General features: G+C 48.0%; 1 protein-coding gene across 4 annotated transcripts; it reads right to left on the bottom strand.

Annotated features, from left to right (window-relative positions):
• Window positions 1-507: 507 nt before the first annotated feature.
• Window positions 508-10389, bottom strand: toe (twin of eyg). Of its 4 annotated transcripts, none has more exons than XM_002047102.4 (6): window positions 9709-10388; window positions 5763-5993; window positions 2857-2997; window positions 1566-1976; window positions 1324-1508; window positions 508-1161 (listed from the first exon to the last, which is right to left on the bottom strand). In XM_002047102.4, the coding sequence occupies exons 1-6, from the start codon at window positions 9995-9997 to the stop codon at window positions 634-636; spliced, it is 1785 nt and encodes a 594-aa protein (XP_002047138.1). In that variant the 5' UTR covers window positions 9998-10388; the 3' UTR covers window positions 508-633. The 4 variants fall into 4 exon arrangements, with proteins under 4 accessions (XP_002047138.1, XP_015031264.1, XP_070064068.1 ...); XM_015175778.3 differs by lacking the exon at window positions 9709-10388 and adding an exon at window positions 7194-7271; XM_070207967.1 differs by lacking the exon at window positions 9709-10388 and adding an exon at window positions 7085-7181.
• Window positions 10390-17161: the final 6772 nt, after the last annotated feature.

Below are 17161 nucleotides of genomic sequence, written 5' to 3'. Positions count from 1 at the left end.
TAGTGATCCATCCGAGCATACACATTGACGACGACAACGAGGACGCTGACGTCGACGACTTCTCAGCGCATGTAATTAAAGCCACATTAATCATCCAGGCCCAGGCCCAGGCCCTGGCCAAGGCCCAGGCCCAGGCCCAAGACCGAGCACACTCGCAGCCACTTGAGCCTGACTCTGAGCCTCTGTATTTGTGTTTGTATTCGTATCTGTGGCTCTTCGTCTTGGTAGCCACAAAATTGTCAGATTTGTCCACTTGAGTTATTTTTGAATGCGCGTCGAGCAGCCGCTCTTCTCCCGCATCGATGGGTGTCAACTCCGCTGAATTCCCGACCAATTATACGAAACCCGTGAGAATTTGTCGAATTCTTACATGTATTGTCCTATATATGCATATATACATATGTATACATATATCGATTCCGTCTTTATTTGTACTCAGCACGTGTTTTGAATGCAAACTGAATAAATTAAGTTAAAAAATTGCACTAAATTCTCGATTTAAAGCGATAGGAAACTGACAAATCCACAAACTTGCATCATATTTTTTCTTTTTGATTTTTTTTTTTTTGTTTAGATATTTTCTAGTTTGGATTAGAATCTAGTTCTGGAAATACAGCATATTGATTGCACTGTTTAATTAGCCTCCGACTCCGTTTCCGTCTCCGCATCCACATTGATCTCCTCATCGAGCTCCGATCGGGGCTCCTTCTGCGGCGCCGCCATATGCCGCCAGAGGTACTGACGAGCAAAGTTGAGGGCGAAGGCGGCCGCCGATGCGGAGGCGGATGCGGATGCGGAAGCGGCGGGCAGGGCGGCACGAAAGGCGCTATGCTCACCGCCCATTAATAATGGAACTGATGCTGTGAGTGAGGCAGGCGGCGGCGCTGTTGCTGTCGCTGGATCGCGGCCTGGGGCCGTAGGGCTTATGCTGGTGCTGATGGGGGTGGACATGTTGCCCTCGCCCGCCAGGGCCGTGTGGTAGACGCTGGAACGGGTAGCATACTGCAGACTGGAGATTGCTGCTGCAGCCGTGCTCTGCTCCTGCTGCTGTGGACCCAAGGCAGCCGCGGGCTGCGGCGATGTCGAGGCCGAGTCGCGCTGCTTCAGCTGATTGACCCGTTGATGGCGCCGCCATTTCGCTCGTCTGTTGGAAAACCAAACCTAATTGATCAATCGATGGAGAGACAATTTGTTAGTTGATAAAAAAAAAAGAAACGAGCGTCTGTGTGTCCAGGTCGGCGTCGGCGTGTGTGGTTAGTAGGCAACAATCAGGGGCTAGGAGCACAGTCCATTGTACACGGGTAACTTATGGGGGCAACTCACCTGCACCCGCGCCTCACTCAGCGCCGTGCGCGCCGCTAGCTTCTCGCGCGTGCCCACGCAGGGATAGTGCGACTTCTCGAACTCCTTCTCCAGCTCATCGAGCTGCTCGGCACTGAACGTTGTGCGATTACGCCGAAACTTGGGCTGATCACTGTCCTCCGAATCGCTGCCCTCGCCCTCAATATCTGCAGCAGATCATTGTTGAGGATCAGATCCGGATTTATGTATAGCTGCTCACTCACCTATCATGCGATTGGCATCCACATCCGGCGATCGACTGTCCCGGCTGCCCGACTCCGGTGACAGTGCCGGCAGGGATAAGCGTCCACTGCCCGCACTGCTGCCGCCGCCGGCGCTGGTGCTGTTGTTGTTGGTATTCGGATTAGAGCTGCCATCGCTGTTGTAGCTGCTGCTGCCGGGCAAAGCGCTGCTGGCGGGCAGCGGCACAGCGCCCCAAAGCGGATGGTGGCCCGGCAACGTGGCCGGCCAGGTGGGAAAGCTCGTATAGGGATGTGGATGCGGATGCGTTGGATGTAAAGCATAGCCATAGCTGGCGGCGCGCGCAAACTCCGCTGCGGCACGCTCGGCGGCGCGGTTGCGCAGGATGCGATTGATGCTGCTCACCGAGGGGGCAGTGGCATTCGTGCAGACACCTGGGGGCAAGACGGGCACAACTATTACGAACGGATACTGGCGCCGGATGCAGTGCGTCGTGACCTGCTCATGAACCCAAATGCCGACTGACGCAAATTAGATTGACTGTAATGAGCAGACCAGTTGCGATTGGCATCTACATACGACCACAGTCGCAGTCAGAGCCCCACGAGCATGGTCTTTGTGTGTGTCCGAACGTCTCATGTGAGCGATGGCAATCGGACTATTCATCGCACAGCGCAATTGACTGGCGCAGCGCTGGAGGCAATCAGGCAACCGGGAAACCAGCCGGGCAACCAGCCGGGCATCCACCGGTGAGTGACACAAATGTGAGCACATTTACATATCAATCGACTAGCCCAGGAGCGGATGTTCATAAATTAGCCAATCGATAAATCTCCCACAGAGCCGAAACAATTCTTACAACATTAAATGAGGAGCTGGGAGACCGCGCGCAAACACACAGAAAGGAACGCAGCAGCTCCTCTTTGGCCTGGATCAATTCGCTGGCTAATTCGTATTACGAGTACGAGTACTGACAACCGCACCATAAACACATCAAGCTGATGCTGTCAGCTGCTCAAGTAGCTGCTTCTCAAAAGCTGCAACGCGTAACCCTATGCCCGCCCAGACGCACAGCGCCGGACAGGACCATTCATTGATGGTCGACTCTTGACTCTGGCCCGGCGCTTGTCAATGGCTTTGTGCAATTTCGCTTTTGGGGGGTTCCCATCAGTTCTTATTTTAATTAGCTCAACTGTCGCGCTCTGTTCGGCTCTGCGTCCCTTTCCTTCTCTTCCCTTCCATTCCCTTTCCTGTCCCTTTACCTTGCCAAATGGCATCTGTTTGTTGTTCGCATTGTTCACAAATGGCACTCACCTTCGCTAATCAGTCTCTCGCGTATTTCCCACGCGAATATCGTTGGATTTTCGCGTTTGTACTGCTCGATCTTGGAGACAACTGTCGGCGTGGCCACCTTCGGTTTTGAGCCGCCAATAAGCCCGGGCGGGCGCAGTGTGCCTGCAAAGATGTAGAACTTAAAGATGAGCGATTGACCAGGCTTAACTCTGGCTTTTTATGTTAATATGCAAAATGTTGACCTCTGCTGCTGCTGCTGCTGCCCTGCGGCAACTCGCATAATTTTCGCATTATCAAACGCTGCTCCCGACTGGGCAACCGTCTGGCTCGTGTGGGCGTCGGAACCAGTCTCCAAGCCCGCCGGTCACATTGTGTTGACAGCCGCTGCGAACTACCTGCTGCGGCTGCCAACTGACTAACTAGACAATTGAAGGCGCGTTCCGCCATTCAATGGCGCGCTAATTTGAATATTCGGCAACGACACAATTGTACAACTCGCACAACAACAACAACAAAAGCAACAACAGCAACAACAACAATGCCAGTTTCAGCGCAGCTTCTCGTTGATAATTTGTCGGAAGCGAGTGACAGGCGCGCGCTGTTTATCTTGTGAATTAGGCGTTAGAAATCAGGGGTTACACTTAGAGAAAACCGCACTCAATATTGCCACTTAGAAGGTATAGAAATATTTTTAATTGCAATAAATATTATTCACAATAATCAAGAATGCAGTTTCATTTTCAATCAGAAACAATACTAATTAGAACTTTTCGGCTGATCAATTATTATATGGTTGACCATAAAAAACTCAATTTTAATCCCACTGTCTCTCAGCTACAGTAATTTATCCAAGTGGATCTGAATTGATTCAAATGGATCTGCATGATTAAGTATTTAGAAGTTTATAGGATTTTGCTTATATAAGAAAGTCTATATCTGAGAGTCTAGCCAAGATATCTTGAAGAACAAACCAGTTTTTCATGCAAGAACCTAACATTTAACCGATAGTTCCTAAGTCAGTTACATATGTGACTATTCCTCAGCTACATGATTTGATTGACCCGATTTTTAGTGATTGTGCGTATTGGAAAAACTCGTTCATATGTTAAGAGCTCTTTTGGCAACTTATATTGAAGGCAACATTTTCAGCAGGAGCTTGAAATGAGGAAATATAATAGCACATAGCATTTTTTTTATATGTTCGTTAGTTTTACACTTGTTGAGATCACTTAAGTTTTCTGATAGAATGGATAGAATGGTAAACTCACATTTCACTTTTATTTCTCTCAGTGTAGCTGACAATTGCATGAATACTACACATTGATTGACTATACATTGTCATAGTAGCCCAGGTTTGCTTTAATATATGTATCTACACTTATGCAAATTAGAGTTTAGAAAAAAAAAAACGGAAACTATTTACACACTTACACAGTTTAAATTAACTAGCGACAAAACCCTCCGCCTGCAACCTGCCTTTACGTTAATTTAAATACTGTGAATGAATTATTGCTCCACCGACTGCGCACAGATCGGATAATTTGTGAGTATTATTCAAAGATAGCCCCGTGAATGGTTGCAATGAGCGAACTGAGCAATGCGACTATTTACTCGTGTGCAAATCAAGGTAGCACAAAATGCATCGGTTGGAGCAGCATATATATATATATATGTATGTTTATTAACGATTAGATTTACTTTAAAATGCCTTCTCCTCAAAATAGATGGTAAAAATGGTAAAACAATCAAAGATGCTTACACTATGTTGCAGATATCGAAAGTAGATCAGAGGAAAAAAAAGAGCCAAGGCTGCAAGCCGTGATCATCACTGGTATTCCAATTTGTTTCTTACTATGACCCAAGCCACGTTGATTAAGAGACAGACGAAGCAGAATAAGCAATCATTGTTTAAAAATAAACAACTTGAGGGAGACCCAGCTACTAAATTTGGCTTATTGGATTAATTTAAACACATTTTATATGGATTTTGAGTAAAGATCAGATTAAGCCTAGCTAATAATAGCTTTAGCTTAGCTATAAAATTTGACAATTTAATAACAAGCTTCAATATATATGATAAATAAAGGGTTAAGCCCAGGCCAGAAATGTGAGAAGTCAGCTTAGCAACTGTGATTCGAACTACCGACTGCTTTTTTGGCTTCAATCTTTAAGGTATTCATATTAGAATTAAGGAAGACTTTTTCTGAGTGTAGTCTGTAAATCTGTGTCCTTGGTCGATAAGCTGTCTTAAAGATTTTGGCAGGTTCGATGAAAAGGTTAAATTGATAGCTGGCAAATACATGCTCTACTTAAAACAACAATAATAAGAGCTGTATCTGGAACTTAAAACAAAAGAAAACTCTTTGAAATTTAGAAAATATTGACAACAAACTATGCCAAGGACATTGCATTACAGATGTCCGACTTGGAATCTGGCAGTCGAATTGGCCCATGTCATACAAATATAATCCATCCAAAAGCAAAGCTAACCTCCCGCTCGAGTGCCCCCTTGGAATTTGTTTAGCTTGTCGCGGGCGGCGCGCAGAATTGCAATTTAGAGCGAAAAAACTGGCAACAGGTGTGCGGCGGCTGCGGCGACGACGACGGCGGCGGCGGCCTCTATTGAGCATGCTTTGGCTATTGACCAGGTGTCAGAATTGGGCATGGTAAGGTGCAATCGATTTGTCGTGTATACGTGGCCCACTCGTGGTCTGGGGAGTCACAGTTGTCCAAATCGATTACGGACGCTTCGGCTCCTAATTTAGCGGGACACATTTGGCAATTGCATTTGGAGCACGTGTGCTTTTTGGTTCGGTTCCGCGTTATGCAGACGCTGGAGCTGATTGCATTGGTCAGGCTGGACTTGCACCCCTACAGACCACAGACTACCCCCCCCCAAAAACTGTACCAATAGAGAAATGACTTACCCAGCAGTTTGGATACTGCGCCCTGTTGGGACAGCATATGTTGGGCCAGATCGTAGCCGCGCAGGCCAAAGCGCGACAGTTCCAGTAGCCGATGCTGGGAGGCCAGAGCGCTGAGATTTGTGGCCGCCGCCGTCGTCGCGTTGCCCTGAGGGGCCAAGAGGGCCAACGTGGGAGCTGGTGGTGAGCCGGCGGCTAGCATCGATGTGGACGGGCAGTGGCTGTGCGTAAGCGCTGTAAAGGAGTGACAGAGATAGACTTAATGAGAGAGCGAGAGGGGGCGAGGGAAAAAGAGTGCGCAAAATCATTAAATGTCAATTGGAATTTAAACGAAGCTGCTGCCAGAATTCCGCGCATGGCAGCCAAACACCAAGAAATTTGTAGCCCAGAGTGTATGGGCATGGTTGGGGGCGACGGGGAGTACGGGGGCCAACAATGATTGGACAAATTTCGGTCTGTTTTTGATCGAACACGTCAAAGACGAAAGCGAAGACACAATACACACAGTCCCGGCCACAATGTGACGAGTGCTACAAGCCCGTTCCCCTGTCCATTCCCCTGTCCGTACCCCTGCCCGCTGGCGGAAGTGTCAACGTTTATGGTCATAATGGCGTGTCAAGTGGACGTGGTGTGGTCCATTACCGTCTCCTTCATGAATCAGTTTTGTATGGCAAACGATTGCCGGACTGCCAACAGCTAATTTGAGCTGGAATTTATGAAATTCCTGATGTCTCCGCGCTGGCAATTTGTTGGGGATCGGATCGACTTGGCTTCGAGGCTGGCGGTTGGGTATCTCGTTTGTCGTTTGTCGTTTGTCTTGGCACCGATTAGCAATTCCTCAGATGTAGAAGCTTTTATGTTCATTTTGACATTTTATCTGATCGCGAGAACTGCACACATTTTAACACCTCTTTTTTTTTTTTGGTATTTCTCTTTTTTTTTTTGTTGTTGCTTTTGTTTTCCTTGTGGCTGCGTGTGTGGCAGCCAGGTTGCAGATGCTTTGGTATGCCCAACGCTGACCTCGACGACCCTCAGCTACGCTGCGAGCTGTGCTAATTAAAGCTGTTGCCTGATCTGCTTGCGGCCAAGTAGCGCATCGGGTGGGGTAGTCAACAATTTGTTGCAGCCGCATGTTGCGCCAATTGTTGTGGTCGCGGTTATGGTTATGGTTATGCCTGATTTATGCTGCGCTCCAAACAATTGACGACCAGCCCAATCACCAGGCCCGGCCAGGCCAGGCGAGGCCAGGCTGCAGCACACACAGAGTACACGCTGCCTGCGCTTATGCCACGGATGTCAACGCGACAGTGCCACAAAATGCGTACCAAGTCGGTGGCAGTGGCAGCGGCTGAGACCCAACTTCGAGCTGGATACACCCGATGATTTACTACTGATCTTAGCGGCAATGCGACAGCTACGGCTGCCTCGACGCACCTCAGTCAATTGCAGAATCGGCTTAAAATCGCACGACTTGGCGCAGCCCATACTGTCCGTTCCGTCCAGCCCGGCCGCACTCGCACATCAGCGTGCAACTTTTAACAAGAAGCGACGCCGCATTCAAGAGAGACAGAACGAATGAGAGAGAGAGATATATATAGAGAGAGCGAGCGAGAGAGAGCACAAGTGATGATCGCCTCGGAATTCAATTGATAGTTTGATTTATTGCTACCGGTAAAGTTTTTGCCGCTGCTGCGCTGCCAGGCACTGCATATAAATTAAAGTTGCCCGCTTTTTCACTAAGCGCTCTGGCCCCAGCCTGGAGATGTCCCCTCCCTCTCTCTCACGCTCTGTCGCTCTTTCGCTGCTCCAAGCTCCTCTAGAAGACCATCCCGTCCCGCCTTGTGGCCAGTTGCTGCTCGCTGATCTTGTTTGTCGCGCGCAGCACATTACTCGTTGGGGCTTCTGGTTTTTAATACGTAATATTGTGATCTTCGCACGTTTAGCTCGCCTAGAGAGCTGCTCGACTTGCAAGAAGAGTTGCCAGCCAGTTGCCAGCTAGTTGCCTTAATTAAACCAAAAGGATGACCATTCGATCGAATCATACATTCCTATGCACATATTATCAAAGTATTAAAGGCTAACGTGGCATTCCTGGAGCATTAAGTCCAAAGTTCTATTGCTTCAATATTACAATCAAGGCATGTGCCTGGTAAGGCTCATTGTAAATTACTTTTATGTATGTGTGTATGACAATTCGCTCGAATTATTTTCGAGCCTGGTAATGTCCATATGTAGGTGTGCACATTTTCAATGCGTTATATTGTCATGTTCCCACGTTTATCACGTGTCAAGAGCTGCTCGATTTGCAGTGAGAGTTGCCTATCTTATATACCTAGTTAAGTATTATCAACATATTCAGCATTCCTGGTGTATTAAATCCAAAATTCAATTTGATAAGAATAACAAGTATTTCAATAATGCAAGCAATATATGCGCCTGGTAAAGTTCATTGTAAACTACTTATATGTAGGTGAGCACATTTTTGCAAGACAATATGGCTGCGTTATACTCTTATTTGTTTATCGTTTGGATATCTTTAACCCGTAAAATTGGTAAACAAAGGTTTATGAATGAAGGTTTATGTAGCGGACGTGTTTCGCAGAAAGAGGCTTTGGATCTTGCTGAGCAGTCACAAGTAGGTCGATCGAGCACATGTCCATCAGCTCTGTTGATTTACTTAATTACTTCCGCGTTGAAAACTAAGAGCCACATCATTTGATATGGAGTATATGAATACTTAATAAGTATATTAAAACTTGCAGACTTTACCTACTACCTCCGAAATATTATAAAATCTAGGTTTTCACTATAGATACAGCCTAATATATATGAGATACCTATTTTTGGGGTTTGCTATTTCAATTCGGATCTTAAGAATATATCCACGTGTCATAGAGGGTATTCTCATGTATTTCTTAACGATATTTCGATTGATGTCTATAACAGGGTAACCCTTACGAAGCGGAAGGGTTGGCCCAACTAATTTCCGGTCAAGTGACTTATGCTTGTGGCACAAACTGAAAGTCGGGTGACATAAGTGGCATAAACATCGTGAGCAACTACATATGGACACAAATGAGGGCCAACATGTGATGAGCATCGGCCGAGCTGAGGAGGCTATGGCTATGTACACTTGAAAATCATTGTGCACACCTTTTATACGCTCGGCTTTCTAAGAATAATGCGAATACACGCATCAAGTAACCCGAAACCCTTAAGTATGGTTTCTGCCCAGTGCTTAAACATCAATGTATGCCATGTACCCATACCCGGGTCGGTCTCGCATGGTATACGTGTGTGTGTGCGTGTGTGTGTGTGTGTGTGTTGAGTGTGTGTCTTTGCTGGTTTAGCGTCTCTCTGCGCTCTTTTTATAATTATTTATTTATTGTGCAACTTCCAACACCTTTTAGAGACAAGTCAAAGCTTTGGCCCGTTGTCTCGCCCGCTGCAGCAACCGCATTTGCTGTCTCACCCCCTCCCCCTCCCCCTCCTACTAGCCCGCTGCTGCCGTCGTGGCAGTGGCAGTCGCATCTCGACGTGGCCACTCGATGGCCGCCGACATGAACTAATTTTATTTGACAACCCATACTTGTGCAAAACAAATTGCCACTGATGTGCGAAAGACCAAAACAGTTGGCAGCTCTGCGCAGCAGTCGACTTTTTTGTTGTTGTTTTTGTTGTTGTTGCTGTTGTGAAATTTCCAAATCATTGCGCATTTTCCAATGGCCAAGTCAGGCTCAGGCTAAGTCGCAGGCTCGGGCTCAGGCTCGGTCAGGAATTTAATTTGGGACTGAAGCATGGGTTTTATTTTTTGTTCAGCTCTTTTGGCCAGCTATATCCTTGACAATTCAAGGAATTTATAAGGTTCTGCGCAATGTTTAGACTGGGCAAGGTGCTGAGCCGGGCTATATTTGTGGCAGCGTCCAATTGGTCTAATTGTCACACTTACCTGTGGGCGTGGGCGAGACGGCCGCCAAACCGGGACTTGTTGTTGCCGTCGGCTGTGCAGCGCCGCTGCCCGTTGCAATGGCCTTGTTGGCCGCGCTGTCCAAGCCGCCCAGCAGCGGCAGATGTGGCGGCATGGGCACAGCTGCCATGCCCACGGGCAGACCCGGCGGCAGCCCGACACTGGGCATAACTGCTACGCTGGCGGTGCAAGTGGGCGTGACTGTTGAATAGGCCGCAGTGCTTTTGCTGGAGGTCCTTGTGGGGGCTGCCGTTGGCGCTGTTGTAGCCATGCCACAAAGCACAACAACAAAGGCACGAACGATAGCACAAGCGATAACACAGTGAACAGTTTAAGGTCAGCTATCGATAACTTTTGTGAATCCTTAAGCGGTCGATAACTTGTAAAGTTGTCTTGAATATGAAGCGCTTGCTTTATTAAATGCAATATTTTATTTTTATTAGCAGATTTCGGCTAGTAAAAAGGCTTTGCTTAACCGTCGGCGTTTTGAGCTTGTCTTGCGATACGATACGACACACGTACACACGCGCACGCACACACGCGCACACACGCTCGAGAGGAGCACAGAAAATAGAAACGAACGCGAACGGCGCAACGTTCCCGTTCGACGCGCACTCACTCACGCTGTTGGCTGACGCCGACTGAGACTGAGACTGAGACAGAAACTGACTCGGCGCGCCGACTGTTGTTGCCTGTCTGTCTCTCTGCCGCCTCGCCAGCCGCAGCTGATCGGGCTCTGCTCTGTTACTGTATGCTGCTGCTTCTTCTGCTGTCGCTGCTTCTTCTTCTGCTTCCACTGCTGTTGGTTTGCTTTTGGATGTGGTTGCCATCGAGCGAGCATTGGGGCTCTGCTTGTTTTACTCGTTTTCTACGTGTGAGTGCATGTGTGTGTGTGTGTGTGTGTGTGTGTGTGCTTGAGCGTGCGAGCGAGCGCGCGCGCGAGAGCGAATAAGCCGTCGCACAATTGAGCGCTTCGTCGAGTTTCTGTTTTCAAACAGTAGTAAAAGTTCAATAATTAATTGACTACCTAAGCAGTCGCTGCTTTTGTTCAGCGGCAGCAGCAGCAGCAGCAGCATTCAGCTCAAAAAGTTTTCGGCCAGTTTAATTGATGAGTGATTTTGTATTGTAATACGGGGCGTATGTGTGACATGGTAAAAGTTTTTGTATTTCTTTTATTTATTTGCCTCTTTTAGCTGTTGGAAAACTTGTCAAGCAAACGGAAGCCCGTGCAGCCGTTGCTGCTAATCGCACACTTTGATTATGATATATGAGGGCATTCATGGTCGTTGCTTGTCTTCCACCATGGACGCCGTGCTCCGGTGCTGGCTGCAGCGGCTGAGCGTGGGCGCCCGCTGTGCAGTAGCCATCCAACTGCTCGAAGGCCGGGCCAGGGTGTGCAAAAAGCGCATTAGGACAAGCGCATCAATGGCAGGTCCAGGCAAAAGAAACAGCCAGGAATTCGCGACTGGCTAGCCAGTAACAGTAACCGATTAAGCTTAAACCAACCCCCCCACACACACACACACACCCAACAAGTGCGACAAGGATGGAGCTAGTTTTTCGCGGTGGCTAGAGCGAGCGCGCTAAAATCATGGTGCTACGTGCCACAACCACAACCACGTCCACCCCACTCCTGCTGCCCTTCTGTGTGAGCGGTGTGAGCGAGACGCACTTACTCAGGTCAGCACAGACAGTGGGCGATGCGATGCGACGCGCCTAATTGATTTATTTGCCCATTCCCAAGCTTATTCCCGTCGCCGTTCTTATGCCCATTCCCAAAGCCCCTTACACTCTCTCGGGGCACATACATATCCATATATATGTATAACAACCACGACGACGACGACAACGACAACGCTGGTTGGCTTTGCTTTGGATTGCCGTGCCCTTGCGGCCCTCGAGGCGCTTGGTTCCCTTGGGGAGCGGGGTCTGGGCAGCGGCGCAAATCCGAGTACGAGTATTTTATGTTAAAAGTAATGGCTGTCGGACGAACTGCGGTAGCTCTTGTTTCTCGCCGTTCTCGCCGTTCTGATTATGCCAAATGGAGCGCGGCTCAGCGTGCGTGACTCTGTGCAGGTCTGTGTAGCTCTGGAGCGGCGCGTTTCTTGCTTTTATATACAGTTATGTGTTGGGCGGAAGCGCTGCTTTGTTTTGGCAGCCAATTGTCCAAGTTCGAAGGCGTCGCCACGCAGTAAAAGTGTCGCACAGGCCGCGCTTCCATAGGCCCAATCACCGCAATCAAGATCCGACAACATGGCAATTTTGCCAAACAATATATTAGGGCATGGATGCGTTCGGTCAGGGGGCCGGGTGGCGTGATTGCCAGCTTGAACGATTGCTGATGAGCCCTCTGTCAAATAATGAAAAATAATCAATTTTAATGGGCTATAATTTGCCACCGCAAAAGCAACAATAATTCAAATTAAACAGCAAACTTTAACCGGCAAAATGCCACCGCAAACACACCAGCACACACATGCACACGCACACACACGCACACACGCACTACTACCAGTATTTATAGTTTGTTTATTTCCATAGATAAAAGACTAAGCAAAAAGCTGCGTTTCACTAAAAAGTTTGTTAATTTGCCTCTGAGAGAACACAAAATTTGTCTTTTGTTTTTTATAGTTTTCTGTTTTTTGGTTTTCTCATTTCAGCGCTGCGGCTCAACTTACATAATCGAAATGCCTATGTCATAATTACAAGCTCAGTCGCGCTTGAGTCGAACTCAAGTTGAGTGAGAGCGCTGCATATATCAGAGGCGTGCCAGTCACACCAATGCTGCATCGACTGCGTGCACAGCAGTTGTCCTGCTCTAACGCGTGCGTTTGCCGCAAGCGCTGAGCAGCCAATGAGCGGCGGCGACTGCCGCTCAACGACCCCCGCTAAACGGTCTGAGACGATTTGTTGGGTTCTCAATTGGAATGTAAACGCTTCCGAATAAGCAGAACATACGAATGAGTGTGTGTGTGTGTTTGTGTGTGTTTGTGTGGGGCAATACTGTAGAAAATCATTATTGTTGGCTTATTTCTCACTGCAGTTGATTGCCGCAGATTGGATAATGGCGCTCGGTCGCCAGCTGACCGCGCCCCACCGCCCTCTGGCCTGTTGATGATTGATTTTCATTTTGTTTTCGGCCAGCATGATTGATTACGTTAATTACGCGCCTAATTAAGCATTTATCACTGTATCTAATGGTCTCACAAAGAGCTCTATGCGCCATTTGCATGCCAATTGTGTCGCTGCCGACGTCGACGTCGACGTCAACGCCAACAAATTATGCTCGCGCCTAATTGCGTTTCGTGCGCCTTTTCGGGTATGGGGAATTAATTATGGCCGCCTGACAGCCAGCCGCCGCCGCTGCCGCCGCCGCCATTATTTAAACATTATTTCACTATTATTTCTGTAGCAAAGTTCCTAGTCAGATAGCGATCTAGTATCTACATGCAAGTGGCAGCCAATGCCCAATGCCCAATGCCCAAACCCAAGCCCGGGCCCAAGACGAGGCCAAAAGCCAAAGCCAAAACCCAAGTCAAAGCCCTCCTGCGCAGACCGCGCATATTTGTGGTAGCCACGCTTCCTGTTTTTGTTTGTTTGGCGGGCCTGGGTGTCCGGCTGTCCGCCTGTCTGTCCGTTTGTCCGTCTGCCCGAGCAGGGGCCCAACTATACATGTTCCAAGCCAACATAGACAAGAAGTGCCCGTCGCTGGCTTTTTGTGCCTACGGTTAGCGGCGCGGTGATGTTTACCCATATGTAGGCATATGCATATGCTGATTGCGATTGCGGGTGTGTGTAATGGTCTGTAAGGGGTTACTGCCAGCCGCATCAGTATTCATATGTGCTACCCCGACTATGGCCTTTGGGCAATAACACAATGGCCACAAGTTTTGTGAACCGTAAAAACGAAATTTGCCGCATCCGATGAACCTTCTTCTCTTGTTCTTTTTTTCTCTTAGCTTCTTTGAGAAATGTGTACGGCGGTAATTAGAAATTGGTAATGCCAGAATTGGAATTTAAGCTGCCAGCATTAGCAAGAGAAGATTGCGCCTCGGCTCTTTTGGAGAATTAAAGTTTCGTAACCTGCCAAAGTTCTTTGTCCATTTCGAACCACAGTCAGCGGAAATGAGTTCGGGCTTTTCCTTTCTTTTTTTTTGTACCCCTCGACAATGGCCGCCAGCTGAGGAAGTGCTTAGCGCCTGCTCAGAATTATAAAGTTCCGCCTTTTGTCTGGCCAGTAATAAAGGTGGCCAAAGCTTCTGGCTTGAATATTAACTAATCGCTTGTTTATATTGTGGTCTTCTTTTTGAGGCAGCCACAAATGCAATTTCGCCAACAAGTTGAATGAAAAATAAATATTTTACTAATAAGAAAGTTAAATGATATATTTAACTCTGGGTTAAAAAGTGTCCACAACAAATATTCTGTCTGCCGTCTTATCGAAGGATCGAACTTTAAACTTTACCCCAGCCAATACAAGATAAAGTATCTTAGAAATTAACAAATTTTCTAATATGCCAAGTTTGAATCCCGAAGCCTTGCTCCTTGTAAAGTTGACCACCATCCCCCAAAGAAAATGTACCTTATTATTTATTATTACAAATGTCACAATATTATGAATGTAGATTCCATACAACAAATGTGAATTGCATGACATTCTGGCCATCGATAGGCAGCTGGAATGGGAGCACTCTTAGGATCCATATTCATCTTCAACCCACTGCACGCACTCCATACACACACATACACACAGAGAGAGAGAGAGAGAGAGAGAGAGAGAGAGAGAGAGAGAGAGAGAGACGACCTCCTCCTAGCTGGCGGCGACTGGCGAAATGTAATGATTAACTCCACGCCGTCGCTAAATTAAGTGAGTTTTTACTTAACAACGGATTGGTGGGGTAAATGGGGAATGGGGCAGCAATGGCGAGATGGAGCGAGAAAGAGGGGAGGGAGGGGGGGGGGCAGCCACGCGGGGCAAGTTCTTAATGCTGTGCTCCTGTGCGACAAGCTAATTCAGCTGCAGTTGAACTGGAGGCCAGGCATTGCGTGTCTGGGGCAGAAATGATTTCCACATACCACAGCAGTTAAAGCCCTTAAGTCAGGGAGAAAATCCAATTAAATTCGGTAGCGAAAGAAATAAGTCCGAACTGTCGGTAAAATGATTCTACATACACGTATTTGCGTCAACATTGATTTTGCAGAAACAACAACTGACGATGACACAGACGGAGGCGCAGCGGCTGGAGGTGCAGTTGGAGACGGAGACGTAGAAGGAGACCGAAACAGAGACCGAGCCAGAGACGCAGACGAACTAAAGTAGTTCATGTGCATGGCGTGATTGAGGACGAACCCAGAGCTGAGGACAGCAGCAACATTAACATCAGCAGCAGCAGCAGCAGTAGCTGCAGCAGCAGTTTTCTGAGGCGTGATCCGAGTTTAAGCGTTGCTTTGGGATTGGATCCGCATTCGGTAGATGTTCTTTGGCAGCGTCAGCCGCAAAACCGTCCAAAAGTTGCGTGCCCATAGGTCTTCTGTGTAATTGCGCAACAATTGTCAGGGCCCAGTCGTAGTCGCAGTTGCTGCGCTGCCGCTGCCGCTGCCGCTGCCGCAGTCGCTGCCTTTAAGGGCGCATTGCATCAACCGCAATCAAGACACGGACACGTCATGAAGAAGAGAAACACACAAAAAGCAAGCAACTCCTGCAGCTATGGCTACCTTCGTGTTTGCGTCAAACTTGCGGAAATCTGATTTTAAAATTATTAACAACATGCAATGGCTAAATAGTTTTGCATTCGATAACAAAAGGCGCTCCTGCACCCGGTCCCCAGCGAGAGATGCGACTCAAAAACATGTTGACTGTTTGACTTGCAGCGAACCTGTCTGCGTCCCTCCACTCTTTCGACTCTTCCTATTCACCACTCTCCACAGGAGCGCCGCACGTCACGAACCAATTTCCGATTGCTCAAAGTAAAACTCGAGTGTTTCGCTTCGCTGTTGATGATTGTTTGTTGTGTTGTGATGTGACCCGATCAGCTCCCAGATACATTTGCTATATGTGTAGCTGGTCCCATTTGCATTCACATTCAAATCGAGGCTGTCCAGTGACCGCAACGTATAATTCACAAATTCAAATTCAAACGATCGAAAGGCACTTTTAGTTAGCGAACCGTTATAAGGTTAATTAAATGCAGCAACACACACGGTCCCACAGCCGCCTTTCCCTTCCCCTCTACCGCCCACTTCACGGAAAGTAAGTACAACTACGCTTTCATTTGCAAGCCAGGCCAGGCCCGGCCAGGCCAGGCCGGCGGCGGTTTCTCCAATGCGGCTGCAATTAGAAGTTGCACAAAAAGCGCAATAAGAAACAACACACAAAGCGAACAAGCAAAAACAAAATGGCGATAAATACCGCAATTTGCATATAAATGGACGCTAGAAACGTCTTTAGTCACCCGAATCTTGAGCAAACCATAAGACCGATTAACATTGTTGTCGACCGCCTGACAAGCGCTCGTAGCGTGGGAGGGCAAAGGAGCCCCACAGGCCCAACCAGGGCAACGGGTGGTGGGGTAGCTGTAACAGCAACAACGACTTGTTACATTGTTACGAGTTACGAGTAACAAAGCCCAATTGCCAGCCCGCTGAGGAGCTCTCTGAGAGAGAGAGCGAGTGAGAGCGAGTGAGAGAGAGAGAGAGAGAGAGCGAGGCCGACGGTCACGGAAAACGCAGCAAAATGGCGGCCGAGAGCCGTCAGAGCGTGGCAGCAACACCACAGCCAGACGGAGACGGAGATGGAGTCGGAGACGGAGTCGGAGTCGGAGTCGGTGGTGCTGGTGGTGCCATCAAGCGTGTTAGGTTAGGTGGGCAGCGCACTGGGATGTTGGTGTTGGAGCTGGCGTTAGCTGATGTTAGCCATATGCAGGTAATTGCATTGGGTTTTCGTTTTTGTGTGTTATTTCGTCCGGCCCAACTCTGCCACCCGCCGTGGCACGCCGCCCTGTTGGCTGCTATTATGCAAATGCCATTCACAGGTAATTACCACGCTGCACCGTTATAATTGCGCTCGAAGCCCAGCTACGAATCACGATTGCCGCTGCAGCCCAGAGTTTGCTTTTCTTCTTCTTGGCTGTTTTTCATTTTTTTTGCTTGCCACCGTGCCACGTAAATCGAAACTGCCAACAAGAGCAACCAGGTGGCAAACGGAGTTGGCGGCACCATTCAACTTTCCCATTGCGCTTCCCCAGCTCAACACAAAACGATTTCATCACAGTTCGCAATGAAATAGGTTTCTGCTTTATATGAACAATTTATGGGCCATAATATCGAATACAGCAACTAAAGAAGCCACTAAGTTTTTCTAGTTATAAATTAAACAGATATTAAAAAACTTCCAAGTCCATATGCTTGTCTAAGCAGAGTCTCTATATTCTATAAT

This window comes from Drosophila virilis, chromosome 3, assembly GCF_030788295.1.
Source record: "Drosophila virilis strain 15010-1051.87 chromosome 3, Dvir_AGI_RSII-ME, whole genome shotgun sequence".
NCBI classification, from domain to species: Eukaryota; Metazoa; Arthropoda; class Insecta; order Diptera; family Drosophilidae; genus Drosophila; species Drosophila virilis.
Note: the sequence above shows the minus strand (reverse complement) of the source record. Positions and strands in the feature narration are given on the sequence as shown.